The sequence below is a fragment of the Xiphophorus maculatus genome, chromosome 17, assembly GCF_002775205.1.
Source record: "Xiphophorus maculatus strain JP 163 A chromosome 17, X_maculatus-5.0-male, whole genome shotgun sequence".
Taxonomy (NCBI): Eukaryota; Metazoa; Chordata; class Actinopteri; order Cyprinodontiformes; family Poeciliidae; genus Xiphophorus; species Xiphophorus maculatus.
In genome coordinates, this window is record NC_036459.1 from 1,993,071 (window position 1) to 2,016,421 (window position 23,351).

Sequence of the window (23,351 nt, forward strand, 5' to 3'; positions counted from 1 at the left end):
ATTTGCATTGAAAACTAGATAAAAGTTTTGTTTAGTTTTCGTGCTTTTGCAGCGTAAAGGTTTAGATTCTAAGCGAGCCTCTGTCGACATCTTGTGGTCAAAAGAAGCATTACACCTGTGTGTTTAACAGGGAGCCGTTCGTCCTGCGCCTCCAGGTCAGGGGTCAAAGTTTGCTTCCCCTCTGTGTTCCTACATGCAGCTCAGTAAATATTGACCGGGTTGGAGTCGATCGGATCAGTTTGGTGGATTTTAACCTCGGCTCTCAGCTCGCTGCCGTTCCTCGCTGCTCTTGTTTTATTCTTTCTAGTTTTGTGTAGAAATATGAGCGTGGAACCATGAGGCGTCCGCTGCTGCTCGCTCTGGGGCTGCTGCTCCTTCATCACAGCTGCTGCTTTGAGTTTGTGATAAACGGAGACTGGGAGGACGAGGAGGTGAGGCTGCACAGGAATTTATTTAAAATTAATCAATTTATTTCAAACAGAGAAAACAAGCAGGACAAGAGAAAACCAAGAACAAAATAATCAGTTTATCTTCCTGTTTAAAACCTGGGGGATCACAGTAAGCAGACTGTTAATTTAATATGCAGACATGGTGTAGAACTAGATGGTGTAGAACCGGGTGGTGTAGAACCAGGTGGTTTAGAACCGGGTGGTTTAGAAGTAGGTGGTGTAGAACTAGATGATGTAGAGCTGGGTGGTGTAGAACTAGATGATTTAGAACCAGGTGGTGTAGAACTAGATGATTTAGAAACAGGTGGTGTAGAACCGGGTGGTTTAGAACTGGGTGGTGTAGAACCAGGTGGTGTAGAACTTCGTGGTGTCTCTGTCCTCCTGGTTCTAGTCAGAACTCCAGCAGCAGCGTTCTGGACCGTTGGGTTGTCAATCAGACCTGTGAAGAGGCTGCTGCAGGAATCAAAGCCACTAAAGAGAAACTGAAGCCTGGATGAGTTTCTCTGATCTGAGACTTTAGTCTCTGGTCCTGGAAATGTTCTGCAGCTGCTAGAAGGCCCACTTTGGAACCAGCTTTATGTGGCTCTGAAGGTCAAAGGTCGACTTTGTAATCAGTTACATAAATCTGATGTTTCAATCTGTGAAGTCTAAAATCAGTCTGGTCAGAGTATCAACAGTTTAAAATGTTACTCAAATAAAAGTAAAAAGTACAATAAACTTACTTTTATAAGTTTGTTTTTTTTATTTTCATAAAGTTTTTCAGGTGAATGAAACCAGAACTTCTCTCAACTGAATAATAACTTTATTAGTTTATTCCTGTCAAACTTAGCATGATGTTCCGTCAGTTTTGAAATATACATAATTCTTGAATTTATCACATTTTCTGAGAAGATAAAATGTAATAAAATCATTGTTTCCTTTGGTTAAACTATTTTATTTAGGAAAGATCAACCAGAAACAGAAAACAAAGTAAAAGTAAAACTTTCCTTCAGACACAGAGAATCAGAATCATGTGAAACTCAAATCTCTCATTATTCTGGTTCCGTTTGTTCATCTGCAAACAAAAATATATTTTTTATCAAATTAAACAGAATCATTTTTATTATTTCAACTCATAAAAATCAGTTTAAAATGTTTCTTCTCATATTTGTGCCTCACAGCTCTGATTTTTTGTTATTCGTCTGTTTTTGTTTTGTCCACCAGCCTGGAGTCGACCTTCATCAGGAGAGGCAGAAGGTTTGTTCCTCGGTTCTGATCCGAACCCAGTGGGCCGCTGGGAGCCGCCTGCTGCTGCTGACTCATGTTGTGTTGTTTGTTGTTTCCAGAGAGCCGCGCTGACCAGCGACGAAGACCAGACCGTAGAGGTAAAGAGCCGAACACTGTGGCAGAGTTGAGTCTTATCTAGTAATCAATATCCGACTGTTTGAGGAGTTCCTCGTGACAGGCCGCGCGTTGACCCGCCGGTACTGAACGTCTGAGTCCAGTTCCCTTTGTTTGACATATTTTTATTTTTTTATATTAATTGTCAATGTTAGGAGGCATGGAAACAAAATCTAAAGATTATTTTCACATTTGAGACTAAAAAGTGAAGAAATGTAACGAGACACTAATATATCTATCTTATATATATATTTAAATTTTCTGCTCCAACTTTTAGTTTTATTTTCATATATATTTTTAGAATTCTTATTTTTCACGCTTCTTTATTTTCTTCTCTAACTTTATTTTGTTTTAATTACAGTTTTGTATTTTCTGTTTCCATTTTTCTTCCTTGTCGGTGCGTTGTGCTCCGCTCCACGCCTGCAGGCCGTCCGGGGCGATGACATCACGGTGAACAGTTACCGGGTGGAGAGCCGCATCACGTCCCGCTTCGCCCACACCTCAGTCCGAAGCTCGGTGGTGAACTCCGGCTCCAGAGCTCAGAGCATCGGCTTCAACGTTCAGATCCCCAAACGGGCATTCATCTCCAACTTCACCATGTGAGACCGACGGAGCGTCCTCCGCCAGCTCGCAGACGGGAGGCCAACTTCTTCTTCTTCTCCTTCTGCAGGAACGTGAACGGCATCACGTTCGTGGGCTCGGTGAAGGAGAAGGCGCTGGCCCGGCGGCTGTACGCCCAGGCCAGCTCCAGGAACAAGGCGGCGGGGATCGTAAGGACCAACGCCCAGGAACTGGAGACCTTCACCACGGAGGTCCACGTCCCGCCGGGCAGCAGCGTCGCCTTCGAGCTGCACTACCAGGAGATGATGGAGCGCCGGCTGGGCATGTACCAGCACAACCTGTTCCTGCAGCCCGGACGGCCGGTTCCGCACTTCCAGGTGAGAGACCCGCGTCCGACACTGACCTTTCTGCTGACCTCTGACCTCTGACCCCACTCCTGCCCAGGTGGACGTCTACCTCTACGAGCCGAAGGGAATTTCAAAGCTGGAAACGCCAAACACTCTGGGAGAGAGATTTGCAAATCTGATCCATGTCACAGCCACCAAAGACAAGGTAACCTGGAAGAGAATACTACTACTACTACTACTACTAGTACTACTAGTACTACTACTACTACTACTGCTACTACTACTACTGCTACTACTGCTACTACTACTACTACTACTGCTGCTACTACTACTACTGCTAGTACTACTACTGCTAGTACTACTACTGCTGCTACTACTACTACTGCTAGTACTACTACTGCTACTACTACTGCTGCTACTACTACTACTACTGCTAGTACTACTACTGCTAGTACTACTACTAGTACTGCTACTACTTTATTGCATGGTCTAAATATATAAATATTAATTAACTACTATTAATAACATTAATGAACTAATTCACTGTGGTTAATAGTGGACATCGTATATTTTATGCATTTAAGGCTGAAGCTCGTAATATTTCTACGTTTGCAGGCATTATAAATAGAAATTATAATCTTTACATTTTTCTCAGGCTCACGTTGTCTTCAAGCCAAATTTGCATCAGCAGAGAAAATGTGAGAATTGCTCCGGCAGCGCCATCGACGGCATCTTCTCTGTCAAATACGACGTGACCAGAGACAGCAACGCCGGGGAGCTGCAGGTGAACTTTGACCCAAAGCAGGAAATAACATCCACTTCCTCAAACATAAACAGAGATGATTATGATCATGACTCTCTGTTTCAGGTGTCAGATCTTTATTTTGTTCATTTCTTTGCTCCTTCAAACCTCTCTCCTCTTCCTAAAAACATCGTTTTCGTCATTGACGTCAGTGGCTCCATGTGGGGGGTCAAGATGAAGCAAGTAAGTGACCTCTGTTGACCTCTAAAGTCGTCATTCTTCCCGTTTCTGTGGAGCGCTGCCACCGTGTGGCCGTTTCCCAGAATGCACTGAGCTTCGAGGTTCTGCTGTAGACGGTGGAAGCCATGAAGGCGATTCTGGACGACCTGAAGATGGAAGACCGCTTCAGTATCATCGACTTCAACCACAACGTGCGCTGCTGGAGTGAGGAGCTGCTTCCCGCCTCTCCTCTGCAGGTGGCCGACGCCAAGCGATACGTCCAGAACATCAAACCCACCGGAGGTATAGAGGCAGAGTGTGACCCGGTGCCGGGCCAGGAGCCGCTCCCTTAACAGCTGACCATGTTCCTGACAGGCACCAACATCAACGAGGCGCTGATCCGAGCTGCTCAGATGCTGGTCAGGGCGAACAGCCAGGGCTTCGTCGACCCACGCTCCGTCTCCATGATCATCCTGGTGTCTGACGGAGACCCCACCGTAGGTAGGAGGCCACCGGAACCGAAGAGCCGTAAACCTCAGGCAGCAGGTTCTGATCCAACATGGGCTCCCTGCAGGAGAGATCAAGCTCAGTAAGATCCAGAAGAACGTGAAGCGAGTGATGACAGATGAGCTCTCTCTCTTCTCGCTGGGCATCGGCTTCGACGTCGACTACGACTTCTTGGAGCGCATCGCCATGGAGAACAGGGGCATGGCCCAGAGGATCTACGCCAACCACGACGCAGCTGAGCAGATCCGGGTAAGACAGTTGATTACACAACACCTGCTTAAGCAATGCCTTACTTTCATTAGCAGTAGGTAACTGCTGAACCCACAGACTTTACCAACCCACACTAATCTACTCTTGTACAGTTCAATTTAACCCAAAGATCAGAATCTAACTTTTGAAGTTTAAAAAGTCTTTTCCCCTGTCTTCCCCTGTCTCTGCAGGCCTTTTACAGCCAGGTGTCGTCCCCCCTGCTGAAGAAGGTCACCGTCCATTTCCCAGAGGGAACGGTGACCGACGTCACCCAGAGCCACTTCGATAAGTTCTTCGGCGGCTCGGAGCTGGTGGTGGCCGGGAAGGTGCAGCTGTCAGACAGCAACACGCTTACCAGCTTCACCTCTGCTTCAGCTGTGAGTTCGACACACCGAGACGTCACTGGGGCTCTGGACACCTGCTGACGTCCATGTCCACGTCTCTGCCTGCAGGCCAGCCTGCAGCTCAACCTGGAGACGGAGGCTGACATCACGGAGCTGGACCTGGAGCTGGCCAAGCAGCAGCACTCCTTCACTGGCTTCTCCAGGCAGATGTGGGCTTACCTCACCATTAAACAGCTGATCAGGGAGAGGTGAGGCCCACAGCATCACATGTTCACATGGATATTCTGGGTCACATGGTACAGCTGAGGGTTGTCTGTTTAATCAGGAACATTTAAGCAACCAACCAGAACGCAGTAGGTGGTTTCTGGATGGTAAGTCGACAACAAAACACTTGTGTTTTCCAGCAGCCATTGTACAGCAAGTACAGTGGAAAAACCAGCTGACCAAACATGCTGGAACTCCTCTTGTGTTGCTAGGTAACCGGCTGAGCTTCAGTGGGGTTGCTTGGTAACAGGCAGTGCCTGCTGACTTGTGATGTTACATTGTGAAGGTTTTTAAAATGGCTCATTTTCCAGACATCATGCACAATCTGAGCGCTTTTTAGAAACAGCAGAAACTCAAATGAAAGCACAAAAATGTGCAAAATGTGAATTTTGCATTATAGTTCCTCTTTATTTTCTCTTAATGAGGAATTTGTGTTGATTCTTCAAAAAAGCAAATAAATAACCCAAAAAACCTGATAACTGTCCCTGTAAATATATATAAAAACATCTTCACCTCAGGCCTCATTCGGGTTAAAGGTAAAAGGTCATGACCTTGAACCAGTATGTCTGTTTGGAAGGGTTGAAGGAGAAATCCTCTTTGGTCTGGAATCAAAATGGCCGCCAGACTGAGGTTAGCAGATCTGGATCTAAAGAACCAACCAAGAACCAAAGTGTTGATGTTTGGTCCATATGCACAAAACCAAACAGCTTATCAGCACAAACACCTCAGTCTGACTGAGTGAACCTTGAACCTTTCAGTAAACCGAAGTTTACTGAATGTAGAGTCAGTGTGAGTCCATCTGTCCAGCAGCTGGTTCAGAGAGGACATGTACAGGACCCTGACCTCCAGGGTCAAACCAGACGCCTTCACCTCTCTGCACAACAACACAGCATGCTTTTTCTTTTCTAAATATTCTGTGTATCCGTCTTTACCAGCTGCTCTCTGGCTCCCCCTGCAGGTCTCTGGTTACAACAGTTGGAAAAAAGAGAAAAATCACCAAGCAGATCACAGAGCTGGCCCTGCAGCACAGCTTTGTGACGCCGCTGACCGCCCTGCTGGTGGAGAGCGAGGACGCCACCGAGAGGCTGCTGGCCGACTCGGCCCGGGACCCCAGGCACGGCTGCTGCTCAGGTCACACACACACACACACACACACACACACACACACACACACACACACACACACACACACACACACACACACACACACACACACACACACACACACACACACACACACACACACACAAGGTTTCTCCACTTAAAGACTTCAAGTCCAGTCAAAACGAGTTTGAAACGTCACACAAATGATTTGCTGGAGAGTCGAGATTGTTGAATGTTTCCTCTACAAATAATCTTAATTAGAAAGTTTAAAAATTCAGAAATCTTTAAAATATTCAGTCATTAATTAATAGTGATTATTATTGGTCTTTTATTGTAACTGACTGCTTGTTTCAGAGGAACAGTGATGTATTATACCTACAGTACCAGAATGTTTTGGATTTCCTCCAGAGTCTAAGCAAAGTGTTTAGAAAAAACATTGAACTGAATTTACTTTGGGTGTTCAATGACTTATTTCTCAGGTTAGCAGAAGAGAGCTTCTGATTGGCTGATCAGTCCCTCATGACGTCTCCTCCTCCAGAAGCTGCTGAGAAAAAAACTTAAAACTGACTAACATTTCTCTGCATGTCGATTATAAACATGTTATTATTGTGACCAATGCAGGCGTCCAAACTCTGTCTGGTCCTCCGTCCATCAGCATGCTCTACGCCACTCCGCCTCCCTGGGTCCAAGTCCCCATCACGACCCCTTCCAGTCAGGTCCTGAGTGGCCCCCTGGAGACGGCCCTGCCTCCAACAGTTAACTTGGGTAAGACTTGCATCCACCTGCAGGCTGCAGAAACAAGTTTCCATGTTCAGAGTCTTTGTTTGTCATCCAGTGGACGGAGACCCTCACTTCATCATTCGCCTGCCTGGAAGCAACATGGACGTCTGCTTCAACATCGACTCCAAACCGGGCCACATCCTCAGCCTGGTGTCTGACATGGGAACAGGTGCAGGACAACTGGAAATGTTTTGGTATTCTGGTGTCGTTAGAAAGCCCGGTTTGGTTTCTTCTCTTAAAAGTTGCTAAATGTAGCAACAAAGTTTCTAGGTGGGTAACAGCGGCCCAAACTGTGTCATTAACAGAACCATGAACCCAAACACAGCAGCAGATCTACAAGAGAAGGTGCAGCAATGGCCTAGTCAAAGTATAAACCTCAGATTCGGTTTGAGCTCAATGAACTGAAGCAACCGGAGAGCGGACCAGAACTCCTCCAGAACCGAGTCAGGCTGTGGTAGAGTGGAAATAACACCACTGCAGCATGTTAGTTGTTTTCCCTCCATCAGCTCCTAGAACTGACATCTAACCCAACGGTGCTCAAAGTAGGGCTCCTGGGCCTTTAGTGGCCCGCTTGACCACAATTCAGCAATAAATTTGGACAAAACTATGACTTTTAAATCAAATTCTACTTACAAAATGGTTTGATACAGGAAGTGTTTTCAGATGAACACAGATGAAATATTATAGAGATTAAAATAAAAAGCAAACTGGACTTTTTCATTTAACAAGGAAAAAACACTTTTTGGATTTATTTAATCTCATAGCAAAGAAATCACAATATTTTTGTAATTTCAGTTTTTAAACACAACATGTTTTTGTTCCATGAGAACTTTGGAGCTGACATAAAGTTAGTACACCCCTGGGGTTCTCCTCCATGCTGTGTGCAGGTGTTGTGGTGAACGGCCAGCTGATCAGCTCCAAGCAGCCTCACAAAAACAGAGTCAGCTCCTACTTTGGCATCATCTCCGTCTACCACCAGCCTGCCGGGGTCAGCGTGAAGGTCGGCACCGACCGGATCTACATGGCCGACGGCCGCAGCAGCCACTCGTTCACCTGGGGCGCCACGGCTGACATCGTCCAGGACAGGTAACTCTGCCTCCACCAGCTTCCTGCTCTGCTCTGATTGGTCCTCAGAGTTCTGCTTCCTGCTACAGCGTCACGATCTCCATCGTAAAGAACTCCCACGTCACCGTCACCATCGACAACAGCATCCGGGTGACGGTGCTGCTCCACCGGGTGTGGAGGAAACATCCGGTCAACGTGGACTTCCTGGGTCTCTACATTCCCAGTAATAACCAGTACTCTCCACTGGTCCACGGACTCATAGGTACGACTCCCAGTCCTGGACAAGGCTCTGCCTTCACCTCTATAACCCTCATTAATTAATAACAATGACATTATAATTCTCTTCATAATGTGAGAGCAAAAAATCAACCACAGCATAAAGCATTTGGACCCCTAGTGGTCAGTAGTAGTACTGCAATTAAAAGTGAGAATGACTTATTATTGGAAGATTAAAAGGGGTTAAAATAAGTTATTAGAAGAAAAATGATATAAATTATGAAATTTGAGTTTTTTCTTCCTAAAGAGCTTGGCTTTCCATTCTTGAGTTGAAATAAATGAATAATTTGTGGTAAAACAGGGCAGTTTTCCCAAGAGCCTGAGGTGAGCGTGTACGATGTCCATGAAGGACCCGACCCGCTGAAGGAGGAGGCCACCATGGAGGTGAAAGGTCACACGCTGCGGGTCACCAGGTACTTCCTGTTACTTAAGGCTGCATTCAGTGAACCCAGACTGAAGTTTAACCTAAAGTCAGGAACGTGTGTTACTGTGTGTGTTACTCTGTGTGTGTGTTACTGTGTGTGTTACTCTGTGTGTGTGTTACTGTGTGTGTGTTTCAGAGGCTGGCAGAAGGACTTCAGACACGACCGGAAACGCGGCTCCAACGTCTACTGCTGGTTCGTCCACAACAGCGGCAAAGGCTTCATCGACGGTCGCTATGGCGACTACATAATGCCGGATCTGAACAGCTTCCTTCAGACGGTCTAATCAGTTTCTCCACCACTCTCATTTCTAATCATTTTCCACAGAACACACAGAGAAACTTACCGACTTTATTAGAACAAAGTGTACATTTTCAACCATTAATGTTAAAAAATAAAAATAATTCCACCAAACATTTCTTCCTGATTGTTTCTGTACAGATCTGGGAATTAACTCTGACACGGTAGAGTCCCGCAGCAAGACGAGCGTTCCAGTTCAGGCCAGTTTGGAAAAGTCTTCATAGGCGATGTCCACCATGTCCCCTTTCTGTGGCCCCTGGGGACACGACACAAACATTTAACCTTAAAAAAAATCTGAATATTTATAATAATATTCCACGATTGAAGAAAACAGAACTTTTAGTTCAGATGGTTTTACTACAGATGAGGACACAATTTAGGTCATAATCTCTGGAGATTTAAATATTTTCTATACTTTAATCTGCTGCTGCTAAAGTCACTCTACAGACTGTTGCTAGGCAACCAGGGAGTGAGTGAGTTAGTTGATCCCACCAACCTTTCTTAGTTCTGGTTCTGGATCAGAGTTCGGTGAAATTATTGAATATTCTATCGGACGTATTATCTACAGATACTGATCATGTGTCTGTAGCGATATATAATATTGATTTATTGTCTATGAAACACGTGACCATGATCCAGCTCTGGGTGAGGAAGAGGGGAACCTACGGAGTCCAGCGTTAGCGTGGCGCTGAACTTCTTCTCATCGATCCCTTCCAGCAGCGCCTCGGTGTCCCGGTACGGCCCGTTCAGGATCAGAACCCTTTTTCCTGCAGGAGGCCAGATGTCAGAACCTGGAATCATTTGATCAGAACCTTCTGGGCTGGAGCCGGCGGCTGACCTGGAGCGGGGATGACCGTCTCCAGGTGGTTCTGGTCCAGCTTCAGTTTGTCCCCGGAGTCGATCATCTTCACCACGGCGCCGTATTTCTCCTTCACCTCCTGCAGACGGACGAGAGCCACAGGATCAGAACCACAACAGCTCTGAAAGAAAGTCTAGATTTATTTCAGACAAGATCAGATTTTAATTTGGTTTTCCTCTTGTTTTCTAAAAATGAAGTGTCAAATTACAGAAATGTTTAAAAAGTTGCTTTTATTTCAGTCATCCCTTTTGTCAGTTTACAGCAAAAAATTAGTTTTTTAAATTATGAGAATATAGTTATGACAGCAGAATTAAGACAACTTTTACCAGAGGAAAGTCTTAAATTTATTTAAAATGATGCAATTGCTGCAACTGTCTGGTTTTTTCTTTGAAACGATTGTGGTGGAAACAACTGAATTTATTTGAAAGATCTGCTACTGGGAATAATTGAAGCTGGAGTGTTAAAAGTTTCCTTTTCTGTAAAACCAAATATAACTTCACAGATGATAAATATTCCTCATTTTAATGTTTTTTGTGCAAGAGTTATAGTAAAAGTACTACTTTAAGACTTTATTCTCATAATTGAAAAAATTTGTAGTATGGCCCTAATATTTGCCGTAAAGTTGAACTGAATCCAAACTGTAAATAAACAGCGTGTCAACCAAGATGGCCGCCGTGACATCACTCTGATCTGTGGGAACCAGAGGAGAGAATAGGTGGGGAAAAAATCCAGATTCTGTAAAAACCAAAGATTTCAATTAATCGATAAAACTGATTTATCGCCCAGCTGTTACCATGACGACGGCCTTCTTCTTGTGGTATTTCTCTCCCAGCTTCTTAGTGACGATCTTGACGACGATGTTGGGCTGCAGCCAGTAATCAGTCCTGACCGCCGACAACTGCTTCTTCTTCTTCTTCTCCTCTATCTGCAGAGAACACGATCAGAACTTTCATCATCATCATCATCATCATCATCATCAGTGGAAACCAAACAAACCACCAGAACCTCAATTATCTCCTCCAGAGCCGATTTCTTCTTCTTCTCCCCTCTGGAATCAGAACCGGACGGTGCTTCTTTCCGTTTGACCGAGGATGAGGATGCTGGAGCTGTCAGAGCGCCCAGAACCGAGCTGGCACCCAGAACCGAGCTGGAAGAGGTCAAAGAGCGGGTTTGAAGACAGGAAGTTGGGCGGAAGCAGCCATGACGGATCGGTGGGGTATCAGTACCTGGACCTGGACGAGCTTGCCACCGGAGCGCTCAGGTTGAAAGCAACTGGAAGAGAAAAGCAGTAAGACATTAGGTTCTGTCTGAGGCCTGGTTCGGGCCCAGTTCAGACCCGGATCGCCCTGCAGAACAAACACCAACCTTTCTCTTCTTCACTCTCACGTTTGAGTTCTGTGTAAACGGACTGGGCCTGCAGGGGAAACAGAGGAGGGAAGGATGATCTCTGCAGCTTTGGTTCTGCTCATCTAGTCGGGTTCGGGCCGGTCAGAACTCACCTCGGCTTCCTTCCCGTCCATCCCTCTTCGGACCTGCTCCTGGATGAACTTAGCGCTCCTCTCCTCGTCATCTAGTTCCTGCTTCTTCTTTCTGGCCTGCTCCTCCTGGCGCCGGATGGTTTCCGGGTCGCGGTCCACGTACTGGATGTACCAACCCTTAGGAGTCTCGTCCACTTTACACAAACCTGCCGGCGACCCAAACAGGTTAGTGGGACATGGAGCCGGACGGACCCAGAACCAAAGCAGGAACCGGTTACCTTTCCTGCCGAGCCACTTGGTGAAGTCGGTGAGGGTTTCCCACTGGGTGGAGTTCATGTGGACGTGTTCTCTGTGGCTGATGTACTCGTTGTAGACAATGTTGTTGTGGACTCTCTTGGTTCCTGTAAACCAGAGGACCGGAAGAATGGACCAATCAGAACAGTTAGAAGGGACCAATCAGAAACACTTCGGTATCTCTGAGAACATCTGTGACTTTCTCACCGAAGCGTCTTCTGAGCAGCTCTAGGAAGTCACTTTTGAACTCACTGTAGAGAGAAACGACACCGTTAAACAGACCTCCAGCAGCAGATGCTACGGCGTTGTCATGGTGACGGACTCACTCGGAGAAGTAGTCCATGAACTTGGTGGGGTTCTCCGAGGCCAGCAGCAGCTGCCTCTGGTGGGACTCGGACATGCAGTGACACTTGAAGCCATTCTGCCTCACAAACAGGTTATGTTTAAGTCAGAGCAGCAGCAGCTGGCAGTGAACGCATCACACACCAACTCCTATGAAGCTAATTAAACTCTCACCTCGTCTCGACACTGTTTCTGACACATCTGGCAGTACCATCTCAGCTTCTGGAGACCTTTGGACTTGATTCGGTTGCTAATCGCCTTGGGGGACAGAAAATCCGCTTTTCCCATGGCGACCACCTTTCAAACGACCCAAAAACAGACGTTACACCGTTGAAAACAGGACAACAGCGCTACAACACAGGAAACTAGCAGCCATTACCTCTCGAAGAACTTGAAAACTCGCGAGACTACTGGTGCCGCATTCATAAGCCCTGGAATTTATAATTTTCAGTTTATCAGCGTGGGTAAATGGTAATAATGTTAAATTAGATTCACAGAAATCCAAATCAGTTGGCACTACACCTAAAGTATTTTTGAATCGAATTGACTGAATGAAAAAGTCACTTTGTTGACCTTGTGTGGCGTAATATGGATAATGGTAATAAAAAATAATAAAATAAAAATAAATAATAACCGTTATTTTCTTCCACTTCCTCTTGCCAGATTTCAAAGACTAATTTTATGATAGAAACCGAGTAAATATTTAACTTCATTTAAAAAGAGCATTTCACTCACCAGCACCACAGTGTTAAAATTCATTTTACCAACATTTTCGTCTGTCTCTGAAGGCAGCGTTAGTCCATCTTGATTCGACTTTGCGCACGCGCAGTCCTGCCTGTCTGACCTTCATAGCGGTAAGGATGTTCGCCAGGACCAGCGCGTTGGTGTTCTCCCCACAATGGTGAGCCTGTTTAAGTCCACCAAAGTCTTTATTTTTTCCTGCTCTATGTGTGACGTTCAAGCGGACGTGAAGCAGAAGTCAGTCCGGGTTGCAAGGACAGTGAAACGGGGAGTTATTGAGCGGAAGGACGCGCTAACCTGTAGGCCTCAGCTAATGAATGGAACTGAGGCTAATGCTAACGTAGTCGCCCTGAACGTTAAAACTTAAACAGCCACTTTTACCTCCTGTTAACATCATAATGAGCTGATTATCATGTTATACTTGCTAAACAATAACTGTTGACGGTGTTTGTTTCCACAGTGGGCAGGTCAGGAACATGGCTACCCTGAAGGACAGTAAGTAATCCCCTTAAACTGCGTGGAAATGTTTTTAAAATACAAAAATCTGATAAATCTAAGTATAATCATTTTAATTTCAGCTCTCTTTTAGTGTGTCGGGAAATGCTTTGAACATTTACACAACTGCCCCAGAAACACTTTCTATAAATGTTTTCTGCAAGTTTTCACCTGGTGGAGGCCAAAGTTGTACTATGTTGATCTGTTTTGGTGAAGTTTCATATCGGAGTTTGATCTATTATAGATTTATTGAAATCAGGCGTTTCAATAGGCCCTGGCAGGGGCCCTGCATAAATCAGTAAAACTAGCGTTTATCTCATCCTATAATTTCATTTGCAAATGGTATTCTTTTTATTTGTACATTGAAATTATTTAATTTTATAACATGACTATTGTGGATTGCTTTGTTTTTATTTTGAAAGATGATTAAAAAGGAAAAATTTGTGTTCTTTTAGTTATGCATATGTCATATTAAATTCTGTTTTGCTGAAGTTTGAATTGGAAGTGGTTGAAGCATCTAATCTGTAATTATATCCAGTAAAATAAATACTTTTCAAACCACTTTGTAGGCGCTTTGCCAACAAATTGTTGCTTTTCTAGATTCCTTTCCTCTGCGTCCCACTAGCTGCATCCATCAGGTTGTTTATAAAGTGAGTTTTCAGCTCTATGCTAACAGAGCTAGCCACCTCAGGTTAGTTGTTTATCATCTTTGGATTAGAGCCTGCTGAATATTCAGGTTTCATATTAAAATTCATAAATGTTGAGACTTGATGTCAGTTTTCGGTTCGTTTATGCTGGAGTTGGACTGATGCGTCCAAATGTTTAGTTTCTGGACCCAACAAATTCATAAACAGAACTTACTTTAATTTACATTTTTTATGTTAATTAAAAAATAATATAAATTGATTTTAAACTGCCGATCTAGTTATTAATTATCACATCAAACTGTTGTTGTCATGGTGACGGATCTGACTGACTGACTTTTTTTTAGTCACCATTCGGTTGAAGTCCATCAAGAACATCCAGAAAATCACCAAGTCCATGAAGATGGTGGCCGCCGCCAAGTACGCTCGTGCTGAGCGGCAGCTGAAGCCGGCCCGGGTATACGGCACCGGCGCCCTCGGTACGCCATCTCAACCCGGTTCCGGTCCAAACGGACTCTGCCTCAGACTGAGAGCGTTTCTTACTCTGCTCCTGCAGCTCTGTATGAGAAAGCCGACATCAAGGCCCCTGAGGACAAGGCCTCCAAGCACCTGATCGTAGGCGTGACCTCTGACCGCGGCCTCTGCGGCGCCATCCACTCCGGCGTGGCCAAGACCATCAAGAGCGAGATCGCCAACCTGACCGGCGCCGGCAAGGAGGTGATGGTGATCAACGTGGGAGACAAGCTGAGGGGCCTGCTGTACAGGTGAGAGCCGCTGGAGAACCGGGCCTGTAGGTACTGATGGACCTCTGCCTGACCTCTGCCCGACTTTCTCTTCGTCAGAACTCATGGGAAGCACATCCTGCTGAACTGTAAGGAGGTCGGCCGTAAGCCGCCCAACTTCGGCGACGCCTCTGTGATCGCGGCCGAGCTGCTGAACTCTGGGTACGAGTTCGACCGGGGATCCATCGTCTTCAACAGATTCAGGTACCGACCCGGCCCAGAACGCCTGCTGCTAGCCGTTAATTAAACCATGAAATCATATGATGCATTAAAATGAGATCCGTAACTCCTGTCCCTGGGATTAATATTTTTGAAAGGCATTTTTCTTTAGAGACGTTTCGTAGTCTGTTTTTTGTTGGTTTCTGTTGTTTGATTTTGATTGTTGTGTTTTTATTCCGGATATTTAAAATGTTTTCCAGTTTTTCATATTCTTTAAAATATTAATGTTTATTGTCTTTGAGAGGACAAACTTTCATTACTTATTTTTTTATTAAGTCTTTTTTTATATGATATTAGAAATACAAGAGATGATTATGTAAATATTAATTTCCATTTTGAAATGAGAAACATTTTATTGCCTCCTTTAGCAAATCTAAACCTGCTGGAGCTAAACGAACACTTGATGAGTTTTTGCTGAAACATTTACAGAAAAAAGTTTAATTTTTTTTGTTTATCTTGGATACAAATGACATATTTCTTTATTTGTACTCTTTTCTGATGTGAATATTCTGGCCGTTTGCTCCAGTTAGCGGTTATTCTATATTTGCTGATTATTTCAATAACTGATCAAAGTTTTCAACCAGAACCTGTTCTGCTCCTGCAGGTCCGTTATCTCCTACAAGACGGATCAGAAACCCGTGTTCTCCATCGACACGGTGGCTTCCTCAGGTACCGGCCCGTGTTCTGCTGACTGGTCCCGGTGCTGTAGGGGTTCTGTTTGGGTTCTGTTGGGTTCTGATGCCGTCTGGTCTCCTGATAGAAAACTTGGGGATCTATGACGACATCGATGCCGACGTTCTGAGGAACTACCAGGAGTTTGCTCTGGTGAATGTTCTCTATCTGGCGCTGAAGGAATCGTCCACCAGCGAGCAGAGCGCCAGGATGACGGCCATGGACAGCGCCAGCAAGAACGCATGTAAGGCCACACCTCTGGAATGATTGAACTAGGACGTTAGGAAACTGAGCACACTGCTGAACCAAACTGATATGGGCTTTGGTTAGAAAGGTTAGAGATACTACAAAATAAAAGCATTAATATGTCATAGATGAGGCAAGTAAAAAAAAATCTTGATAACAGGATTATTAGGACCTTTCAAAATAAAACCTAGACTAGATCATTTCCAATGTAGATTCCACATTTCAAATTAAATGATGTAATCGTTTCCCTCCTTGCCTTGTAGCAGGAAGGTTGGGGGTTTGAATCCCAGTGGGTTTCTCTCCCGTCACTAATGGTTCTGACCCGATGTCTAACATTTACAATCCAAAGAGCCGTTTCTACCAACATCACATCTGAAAACGTGCTTATCATTTTTAATACAGGAAATTTGTTGTTTTTTAAACTTTTTATTTTTAGGTTTAAATATTTGACTTTTTTTCTCATAATTAATTGATATTTGCACATTTTCCAGCGTCAGAGCAAGAAAAATAATTTAAATAAAAATGATTTGTACTTTTAGTATCATTCTGTTGTGGAAACTAAACGTAATTATTGCATAAAAAACTGAAAAATGTCCAGTTGAACTTTTTATGTCCAAAGAGCCAGTTCTGGCCAGAACCACAGGCTGCACACCCTGGTTTACAACACAGAGATTATGTTGGCCCTTCAAAATAAAAGTCTGCTAACTACTTCAAAATAAAAGTTGAAAAGGGCCAACTTTTCAACTTTATTTTGAAAAGTTGGCCCTTCAAAATAAAAGGCGATGCTGCAACTTCAACTAAACCTGGACGGATTTAACCCTCTATGGCATGGCGTTGCCCTCAGGCAACAAACCACATAGCTGTACCTCACATTGCTCCTTTATTTTATTTTTTGGGGGGCATGATTTTTGACATATTTTTGTCCAAAAAATAGTTCTTTTATGAATATAGTTTTTGTTTGATTTGTATTTCATTTCTCATAATCAGTGTAGACAATCTTGGTGTTCTAGACCAATGTTACCCTGAGGCAACAAACCCAAATCTGGTTCCAGGAGGTGTCAGAGTCCGATTTTATGATTGACATGTAATTAGGGACCACCAAGCTCCCAAAGAATGCAGGAAAATATTTCTTCCCCACAAAAATAAAAAGTCATGCCATAGAGGGTTAAGGGGGAGTTGCCATGGAAACGGCTGTGGCTGGAAAACAGACAACATGTCTGTCCTCCATCATCTCTGATGGAGTGGGATGTTTTCTGGTCCGCTCCAATCCGCTCCGTCCTCCACTCTGACTCCATGTTTTGTGTTTTGCTCCAGCTGAGATGATCGATAAGTTGACATTGACCTTCAACCGGACCCGGCAGGCCGTCATCACCAAGGAGCTCATTGAGATCATCTCTGGAGCTGCAGCCCTGTAAGTCTGCTCTTCATCACTTCCTGTTCACTCTTCATCACTTCCTGCTCCTCTTCATCACTTCCTGTTTGCTCTTCATCACTTCCTCCTGCATGTCTAACTGTTCTCTGCTCCTCCTGCTGAACTCAGGGACTAACAGGAGGTAACATGGCGTAGCGGTGTGGTGCTAGGCTAGCTTTAGCAGCTAGCTGCAGCAGTAGGAAGTAGCTTCTGCTCAGATTCTGGTTGGTTCTGATGGCTCTGGTCTGTCTGCAGATAAACTGGACCGGACCGTGGATTCTGTTCCGGACCGGACCGGGCCGTGGATTCTGTTCCATCGCTGCAGACTTGATGTTTGTTTGAGTCTAATGAAGATTTCTGCTTCTGTTTGTAAAATATGTGGAGAAAATAAAGCTCTAACCAGAACCTGGATCTGTTTCCTGTCTCTGAATGACATTAATCAGATAAAACAAAAAAATTACAATCTGCTGTCAACGTTTGGTCCACATTAAATCAGAAACGCTTCATCCCAAAGAGATTTTAAACATCATAACTGATCATCCAAGTTTCTCCACAGAGACTTTGGTAGTGATGCTGCGGGCCGGACGGATCTCCAGTAGCAGTCAGGCAAGCAGCAAATCCAAACAAGGCTCTGACTGGAGACTGTTGTAACATGCTAACAGCTACACTTCCAGGCAGCAGAGCTGATTTTCTACAGTAACTCCATCAGCTGTTAGCAGCTGCTAATCCACCTCCTTTGCTTTTGCTGCTCCTCTTAACCTGTACAGTTAGAGAGACTGAGTCGTTCAGGTGCTATTCAAGATGCTGATCAGATCCTGGCACTTGTAAAAACGTCTTGTTGTCGTGGTTACAGAAGTAAGAAATATAAAATCCAGAACCATGAATGTCCAACATGCTGGTTCCATCATGGCCTGGAAAACCTGGAAAACTGCTGCGTCTGCCATGGATCCAAACAACCTGACTCATTCTATAGAAATCACTTCATTCAGGAATAAACTGATTTAAAGTTGGTCCTTTTTACTCTGAATTGGACCAGAACCACAGATGAGTTCTAGTATTTTATGTCTATGAACTGGACCTGTAGTTCTGGTCCAGGTCTTCCTGGTTCCTCTGCGCTTCTGCAGCTTGTTAAACTCAGAGCTGCTGGAATCAATCATCTGATCAGGAGGATCCTCAGACTGGGTGAGCATCAATAAACTAAACTAACACAAACTAAACTTTAACCGCGGGAAAACTGAAAACATCAAATATTCAGAAATCATCAAATGTCATTTAAATCCTTGTTTGATTTACAGCTCTTTATTTCAGCTCCAAAATGTTTAAAATGTAAAAATAATATTTCACCACCTTTAAATCTTTTATGTAAAGGATTCATGGAAGTCTTTGGTTCAACAGAAAAACTAAACGTGTGAAAGTTTGAGATGTTTCCTTTGTTTTGGCTGAATTTGTGTAAAAACCTCCAGACTGCTGAAATAATTTCAAGCTGCTTTGTGACGCGTTTAAACATTGATTGTTGAGGGAATAAAAACTTTTTCCACATCATTAAGAGTGATTTAAAGGCAGGAGGATCCCTGTTGCTGTTTTCATAGTTTCCACCAGGTGGCAGTGTCTGACAACAAATAGAAAGTTAAGAAGTGTTTACAGAAGTTATGAAATAAAACTTAAACTAAAATGATGCTAACGTTGAGATTCAGCTCAGATCAGGTTTCCCATGTTGATGAAGACAGAAATGAAATGTTTCAGTGCAGACAGCAGATGGTGGGTGTATATTATTGTTGCTGTGTGTGTGTGTGTGTGTGTGTGTGTGTGTGTGTGTCCTGCAGACCTTGTTTGTCTTTTGTGTTTGAGCTTGTTATTGTTTACTCCTGAGGGGAGTCGGGAGCGATTGCATCTGAACACTGAAATTACAGCGATGCCAGACGGTGATAAATGCAGTCGGAGCGGCAGCAGCCTCCGCACCGGCCAGCAGTCCTGCTGCAGCAGCATGTGGGGGAGGGGGGACGGCAGCAGGAACGGAGAGCTTGGAAATCTGGGAATTTCCTTGGGTTCAGAAATGAAACGAGAAAGAGGAGCAGCTTGTCGTCACAGCAGGGAGAAGATGTTCTGACGTAAATATGTTTCTAATGGTTCATAAAATTGACACCAGATGTTACAAAAACAAAAATAGTTCAGAAGCCATGAGCCTGAAGTTTAGCTAGAGGAAGAAAAGTCATTTCCTGACATTTCCTGAAGGTTTGTCTGACCTCCATGTTCAGGAAGATCCTCCACTGAGACGAACCTGAACGGTTTGGTTTGTTTGGCTGAAGAATCTCAGTTGATCTTCAACAGGCTGGAGGAGGAGAAGCTTTCTGAAGGATTTCTGCTGCTCTCCGTGTTTCTCCACCTTCTAAAACTTGGACATGCTCAACACTTTCCAAAGAGTTTGTCTTAATTTTTGCAACAGCAGAAGGAATATTTTAAAATCTTGGAAAGTGAGAACCTCCATCAGTCTTCCAGATCTGATTAAAACTAAGATGCTGAACGAAAAAAAATAAAATAAAAATGTTGAGCTGGAAGGTTGAACATTTGGTCTAGTTCAAGCATGTAGGTTAACTGAGTGGTCAGGTGTTTGCACACGCCCCTCTAACCTGCCTCCTGTTTCCTGATGTTTGAAGGTCGGCGTCCGGACTCATCAGGTTGGAGGTGATTTTCCAGAAGCTAAAGGTGAATCTGTTTTATTCCTAAACCAGTTTGGAACATCCAGCTGTCCCAGTTTCAACCTCTTCCATTCAAACAATCACGTCTGCCCCCGATGCTACAAAATAAAACTCACATTGAGCCACTAACAGCGATTTTCTAAATACGTATGACATGAAATGTTTTATTATGAAAGCTAACAAAATGAAAATAAATGTATTTATGTTATCAGACTGTAGAACAAAATGGTTTCTCTTTCACAAAGGAAAACATTTTTTTGAGTGAGATGAGTTTTTGGTATGAATATGTCAAATGAAGAAAGACAGACAGCAAAGTTTGAAGCTAGTTACTTTTTAAAAACTGTTATAGATATTAAAAACAGATTTTACATAAGAACTTATGGAAATGTTTTACTTCATTCATAATCAAAACATTTTGCCAGTGTTGCTCTGAGCAGCAGCTCCTAATGAGCTCAGCAGCTGTTTGCTAATTGCTGCTGGCTAGTCTGAAGGAGCTGAGTGGGGGAGGAGCTAAGCATCGAAGGCGGGGCTAAGTACACCCAGATGTTTGCAGCTGAGTGGTTGCCACAGAGATTAAAAGGTTTGTCATCAGGTTTATTTCTGAAGAGGGAAACATGACAAAAGGCTGAAAAGGTAGAAAAGTTGCTTTAAGCAGAGAAGTTTGAGCCAATCGCAGCGGCTCTTCCTCTCAGTCTGAAGCCTTCCTCCTGTTTCATGGAGGAACTGGTTTCTGAGTTATTGGAAGAGGAAAGAAGCAGTCAGTTCTGTGTCAGCAGCTCGGTGGTTTCTGCAGACATTAGGACGCAGGAAGACGCGGCGCTGAGGATCTCCTCAGTATTAGCTTCACCTGGTTATGGAGGAGCAGGTGACAGAGGAGGCTGAGCCTCGGCTCCGTCTGTCCGGTGGGAGGACAGAGGGACGGCGTCTCTGCTCTCTGACCGAGACGCTGCTGGACATGAAGCAAAGTCCAGACAGAATGATTTCACACACAGAGCTCTGAAAAGTATTTACACCCTCCAGATTCCTGCTGCTTCTCATTTTCATCAGATTTAAATGTTTCACATCATCAAACTAAAGATTTGTCCTCTGAAGCAGAGGAAGATGGAGTCCAACAGATTTTACTTCACAAGTGGAGAGTTGCAGCGTTCACTATGATGCTCCACTTGATATTTATATGAAACTTTATTAGAAATTGCTCTGGGTTTATTTCTAATATAGACAGAAAAGAAAGGAGGGAAAATGTTTAAAGCAAAAGAAGGAAAGAGAGAATTCATGTCAACAATCTGGAAGTTTGTTTCTACACCTGCAGAAACCAAGAAACCATGACAACAAACCACATATTCATATCTAATGAAAAAAGAAATACACAGTAAACTTTGATATTAAATGTATTTAGTGGTGAATATATCTGAAACATCTTCCTCCTCCTCCTCTTCCTCTCCAACACAAAGCTCTATCTGCTCTCTGGACTTTTCTGACTATTTATGTTGGACAAGGTCAGGATCGTTTAGAGCCGATGAGATAACTGGACTGAAGGAGGGAGAAACGATCGATTCCCGTCGCCACGCAGATTTATCCCCCCCCCCCACTCAGCTCCAGACTCATTCGTCTCTTTAACATCAGCAGCGTTTAAATTCCCCAGCAGAACTTGAACTGCCCACAGTTTCTAGTTTACCGATTGCGTCATTTCACACGTTTTCACGCTGATTTACTATTATGAGTTTGTTGCAATTTTCTGCAAAAATGGTGAAAATCATTGGCTTTAATTGATGCTAACTCCCACCTGCAGGGGGCAGTATGTCTCACCAAGGAAAATACATAAGCACCAATATTGCTAAATTAAATATCAATATTTCTAAATTAAATTTTTATTGCAAAAAAGGGTCATAAAACAATCCTAAATCCTGGAGGGACTGATCTCCATGACAACAGGACTTTTTCTGGGAGGGAATCTCTGCAGCTCCTCCAGAGTCTCCAGTCCAGGTCTCAGTCTGCAGGCAGAAAGGAGAATTAATATTTTAGTAGATAAAAAATATTATCAAAGGAAATCCTCAATCAATTATTACAAAATATTTAAAATATGACATCATTACATCTGTGACAAGAAGTTTGGTCTCCTTGTTGCTCCTGCTGGGCTGATTCTGATGCAGACACCTTCCTCATCTGAAGTGTGTGTGTGTGTGTGTGTGTGTGTGTGTGTGTGTGTTTTCTGCCACTCATGTCTTGGGTTACGCGGCTGCTGGTTGTATGATCGATGGCTGAGCTGGATGCCATGTCAGGGCCAGTTTCCGCCAGCTGTGGGTGTGTGTGTGTGTGTGTGTGTGTGTGTGTGTGTGTGTGTGCGCGCGTGCATGTCCCGCTGAGCCCGTTGGCCCCGCCCCTTCCTGTCCAGAACACACACCTAACCAAAACCCAATGTGTCCAGACGGGCCTCTTCTCTCCGGGTTTCTGAGAACCGCAGAACCTCAGTTAGCAGTTCTGACAGTTAGCATGTTAGCGCTCCGGATCCTCAAGATGTTTCATTCATTTCACATGGAAAGTTCAGATTCTCAAGATCCAAGTCAGAAAAACTCAAAAGTTTGATTTAAAGCTCTGGTTCCTCACCAGGCCTGGCCAAACAATCCAACATGGCCGCCTTGAGCTTACAGATGCTAACTAGAGACTGAGCTTTGCTTCTAAAATGAGGAGAAATCCTCCTCTGGTTGTGCTAATGCTAACGATAATCTGGGAACGTTACATGTGGAACCAGTGAATCGTGTTCAGACCATCGCCGCCTCCTAGAGGCCGTCAGGAGGAACAGCAGATCTGGACGCTGAACTCTGATTGGACCCAAGCAAAAAAAGAAAAACAGTTTGTTCATGTTGGAAACATTTTAGTTTAGTGAAGTTGAATCAAACCAAACTTTTGTGGCTTCAGGTCAGAATCACCAAATTATTTCAGTTTCCAAAGTCTCAATAATCAGAGAAAAAACATGTTATTAAATAGATAAATGTGAATAAATTATAGACTAACTTACTGACAGCACAAATAAGTATGGTAGGTAAAATATCTCAACTTTAAATCTTTATAAACATTTCAGTTTGAGGTTATTCTGCTACAATCAAATAAAAATTCATTTTAAGGAATAACTGCTGGTTCATTTTACAGTGTTTCTCATTCCTTCATACATTTGTTGCTAATGTTTTCCAGAGTTGAGAGAAAATCCTGTGGTTTTATTAAAAGCATCAGTGAAATATTTACATTTGAACATTTTTTAAATCAACATTCTTTTCATATTTGAAAACTTCCTGCATCTTTCCTCTCCCCTTTAATCTCTGGGATTTTCTTTCACATTTTAGTGAAAATATTCCCAGATTTGTGCAGATAGCAGCAGAAAGCCTTCCTCCTCCTCCTCCTCCTCTCCCTGGCTGTGCGGCGCTGCCAGCAGACTCTGTTCCTCAGTGTAGTGCAGATTATGGTTTGG

General features: G+C 43.9%; 3 protein-coding genes across 4 annotated transcripts; 2 read left to right on the forward strand and 1 right to left on the reverse strand.

The window, feature by feature from the left end:
* The first annotated feature begins 212 nt into the window (after positions 1–212).
* Positions 213–9,123, forward strand: itih2 (inter-alpha-trypsin inhibitor heavy chain 2). The gene is made up of 20 exons (XM_005809712.3): positions 213–431; positions 1,653–1,685; positions 1,775–1,813; positions 2,256–2,428; positions 2,500–2,767; positions 2,835–2,942; positions 3,393–3,521; positions 3,606–3,722; positions 3,833–4,001; positions 4,074–4,199; positions 4,273–4,454; positions 4,646–4,831; positions 4,907–5,046; positions 6,021–6,193; positions 6,788–6,931; positions 7,002–7,115; positions 7,834–8,032; positions 8,101–8,273; positions 8,589–8,700; positions 8,848–9,123. Exons 1-20 carry the CDS (start codon positions 336–338, stop codon positions 8,993–8,995), a joined length of 2,829 nt encoding a protein of 942 aa, XP_005809769.1. The 5' UTR covers positions 213–335; the 3' UTR covers positions 8,996–9,123.
* On the reverse strand, positions 9,027–12,377 carry kin (Kin17 DNA and RNA binding protein). Its single transcript, XM_023350299.1, has 12 exons — positions 12,157–12,377; positions 11,967–12,061; positions 11,848–11,891; positions 11,625–11,747; positions 11,368–11,552; positions 11,234–11,282; positions 11,095–11,140; positions 10,874–11,015; positions 10,662–10,793; positions 9,848–9,947; positions 9,676–9,776; positions 9,027–9,265 (listed from the first exon to the last, which is right to left on the reverse strand). The coding sequence occupies exons 1-12, from the start codon at positions 12,268–12,270 to the stop codon at positions 9,206–9,208; spliced, it is 1,191 nt and encodes a 396-aa protein (XP_023206067.1). The 5' UTR covers positions 12,271–12,377; the 3' UTR covers positions 9,027–9,205.
* A 410-nt stretch (positions 12,378–12,787) lies between these two features.
* atp5f1c (ATP synthase F1 subunit gamma) lies at positions 12,788–17,603 on the forward strand. Of its 2 annotated transcripts, XM_014472772.2 has the most exons (9): positions 12,788–12,883; positions 13,184–13,218; positions 14,210–14,341; positions 14,419–14,626; positions 14,705–14,848; positions 15,468–15,532; positions 15,624–15,779; positions 17,096–17,192; positions 17,448–17,603. In XM_014472772.2, exons 1-9 carry the CDS (start codon positions 12,843–12,845, stop codon positions 17,449–17,451), a joined length of 882 nt encoding a protein of 293 aa, XP_014328258.1. In that variant the 5' UTR covers positions 12,788–12,842; the 3' UTR covers positions 17,452–17,603. The 2 variants fall into 2 exon arrangements, with proteins under 2 accessions (XP_014328258.1, XP_005809752.1); XM_005809695.3 differs by lacking the exon at positions 17,448–17,603 and having other exon boundaries at positions 17,096–17,196.
* The last annotated feature ends 5,748 nt before the right edge of the window (positions 17,604–23,351 follow it).

Excerpts from the sequence above, each read along its gene's own strand:
- itih2 (XM_005809712.3), top strand. The coding sequence starts at position 336 with ATGAGGCGTCCGCTGCTGCTCGCTCTGGGGCTGCTGCTCCTTCATCAC. Across the intron at positions 3,723-3,832 it reads GGGGGGTCAAGATGAAGCAA|ACGGTGGAAGCCATGAAGGC; the intron begins GTAAGTGACCTC and ends GTTCTGCTGTAG. Across the intron at positions 6,194-6,787 it reads CAGGCACGGCTGCTGCTCAG|GCGTCCAAACTCTGTCTGGT; the intron begins GTCACACACACA and ends TGACCAATGCAG.
- kin (XM_023350299.1), bottom strand. The coding sequence starts at position 12,270 with ATGGGAAAAGCGGATTTTCTGTCCCCCAAGGCGATTAGCAACCGAATC. Across the intron at positions 11,748-11,847 it reads GCTGCTCAGAAGACGCTTCG|GAACCAAGAGAGTCCACAAC; the intron begins GTGAGAAAGTCA and ends TCTGGTTTACAG. Across the intron at positions 9,266-9,675 it reads CCACGCTAACGCTGGACTCC|GGGCCACAGAAAGGGGACAT; the intron begins GTAGGTTCCCCT and ends TCGTGTCCCCAG.
- atp5f1c (XM_014472772.2), top strand. The coding sequence starts at position 12,843 with ATGTTCGCCAGGACCAGCGCGTTGGTGTTCTCCCCACAATG. Across the intron at positions 13,219-14,209 it reads CATGGCTACCCTGAAGGACA|TCACCATTCGGTTGAAGTCC; the intron begins GTAAGTAATCCC and ends ACTTTTTTTTAG. Across the intron at positions 15,533-15,623 it reads CGACACGGTGGCTTCCTCAG|AAAACTTGGGGATCTATGAC; the intron begins GTACCGGCCCGT and ends GTCTCCTGATAG.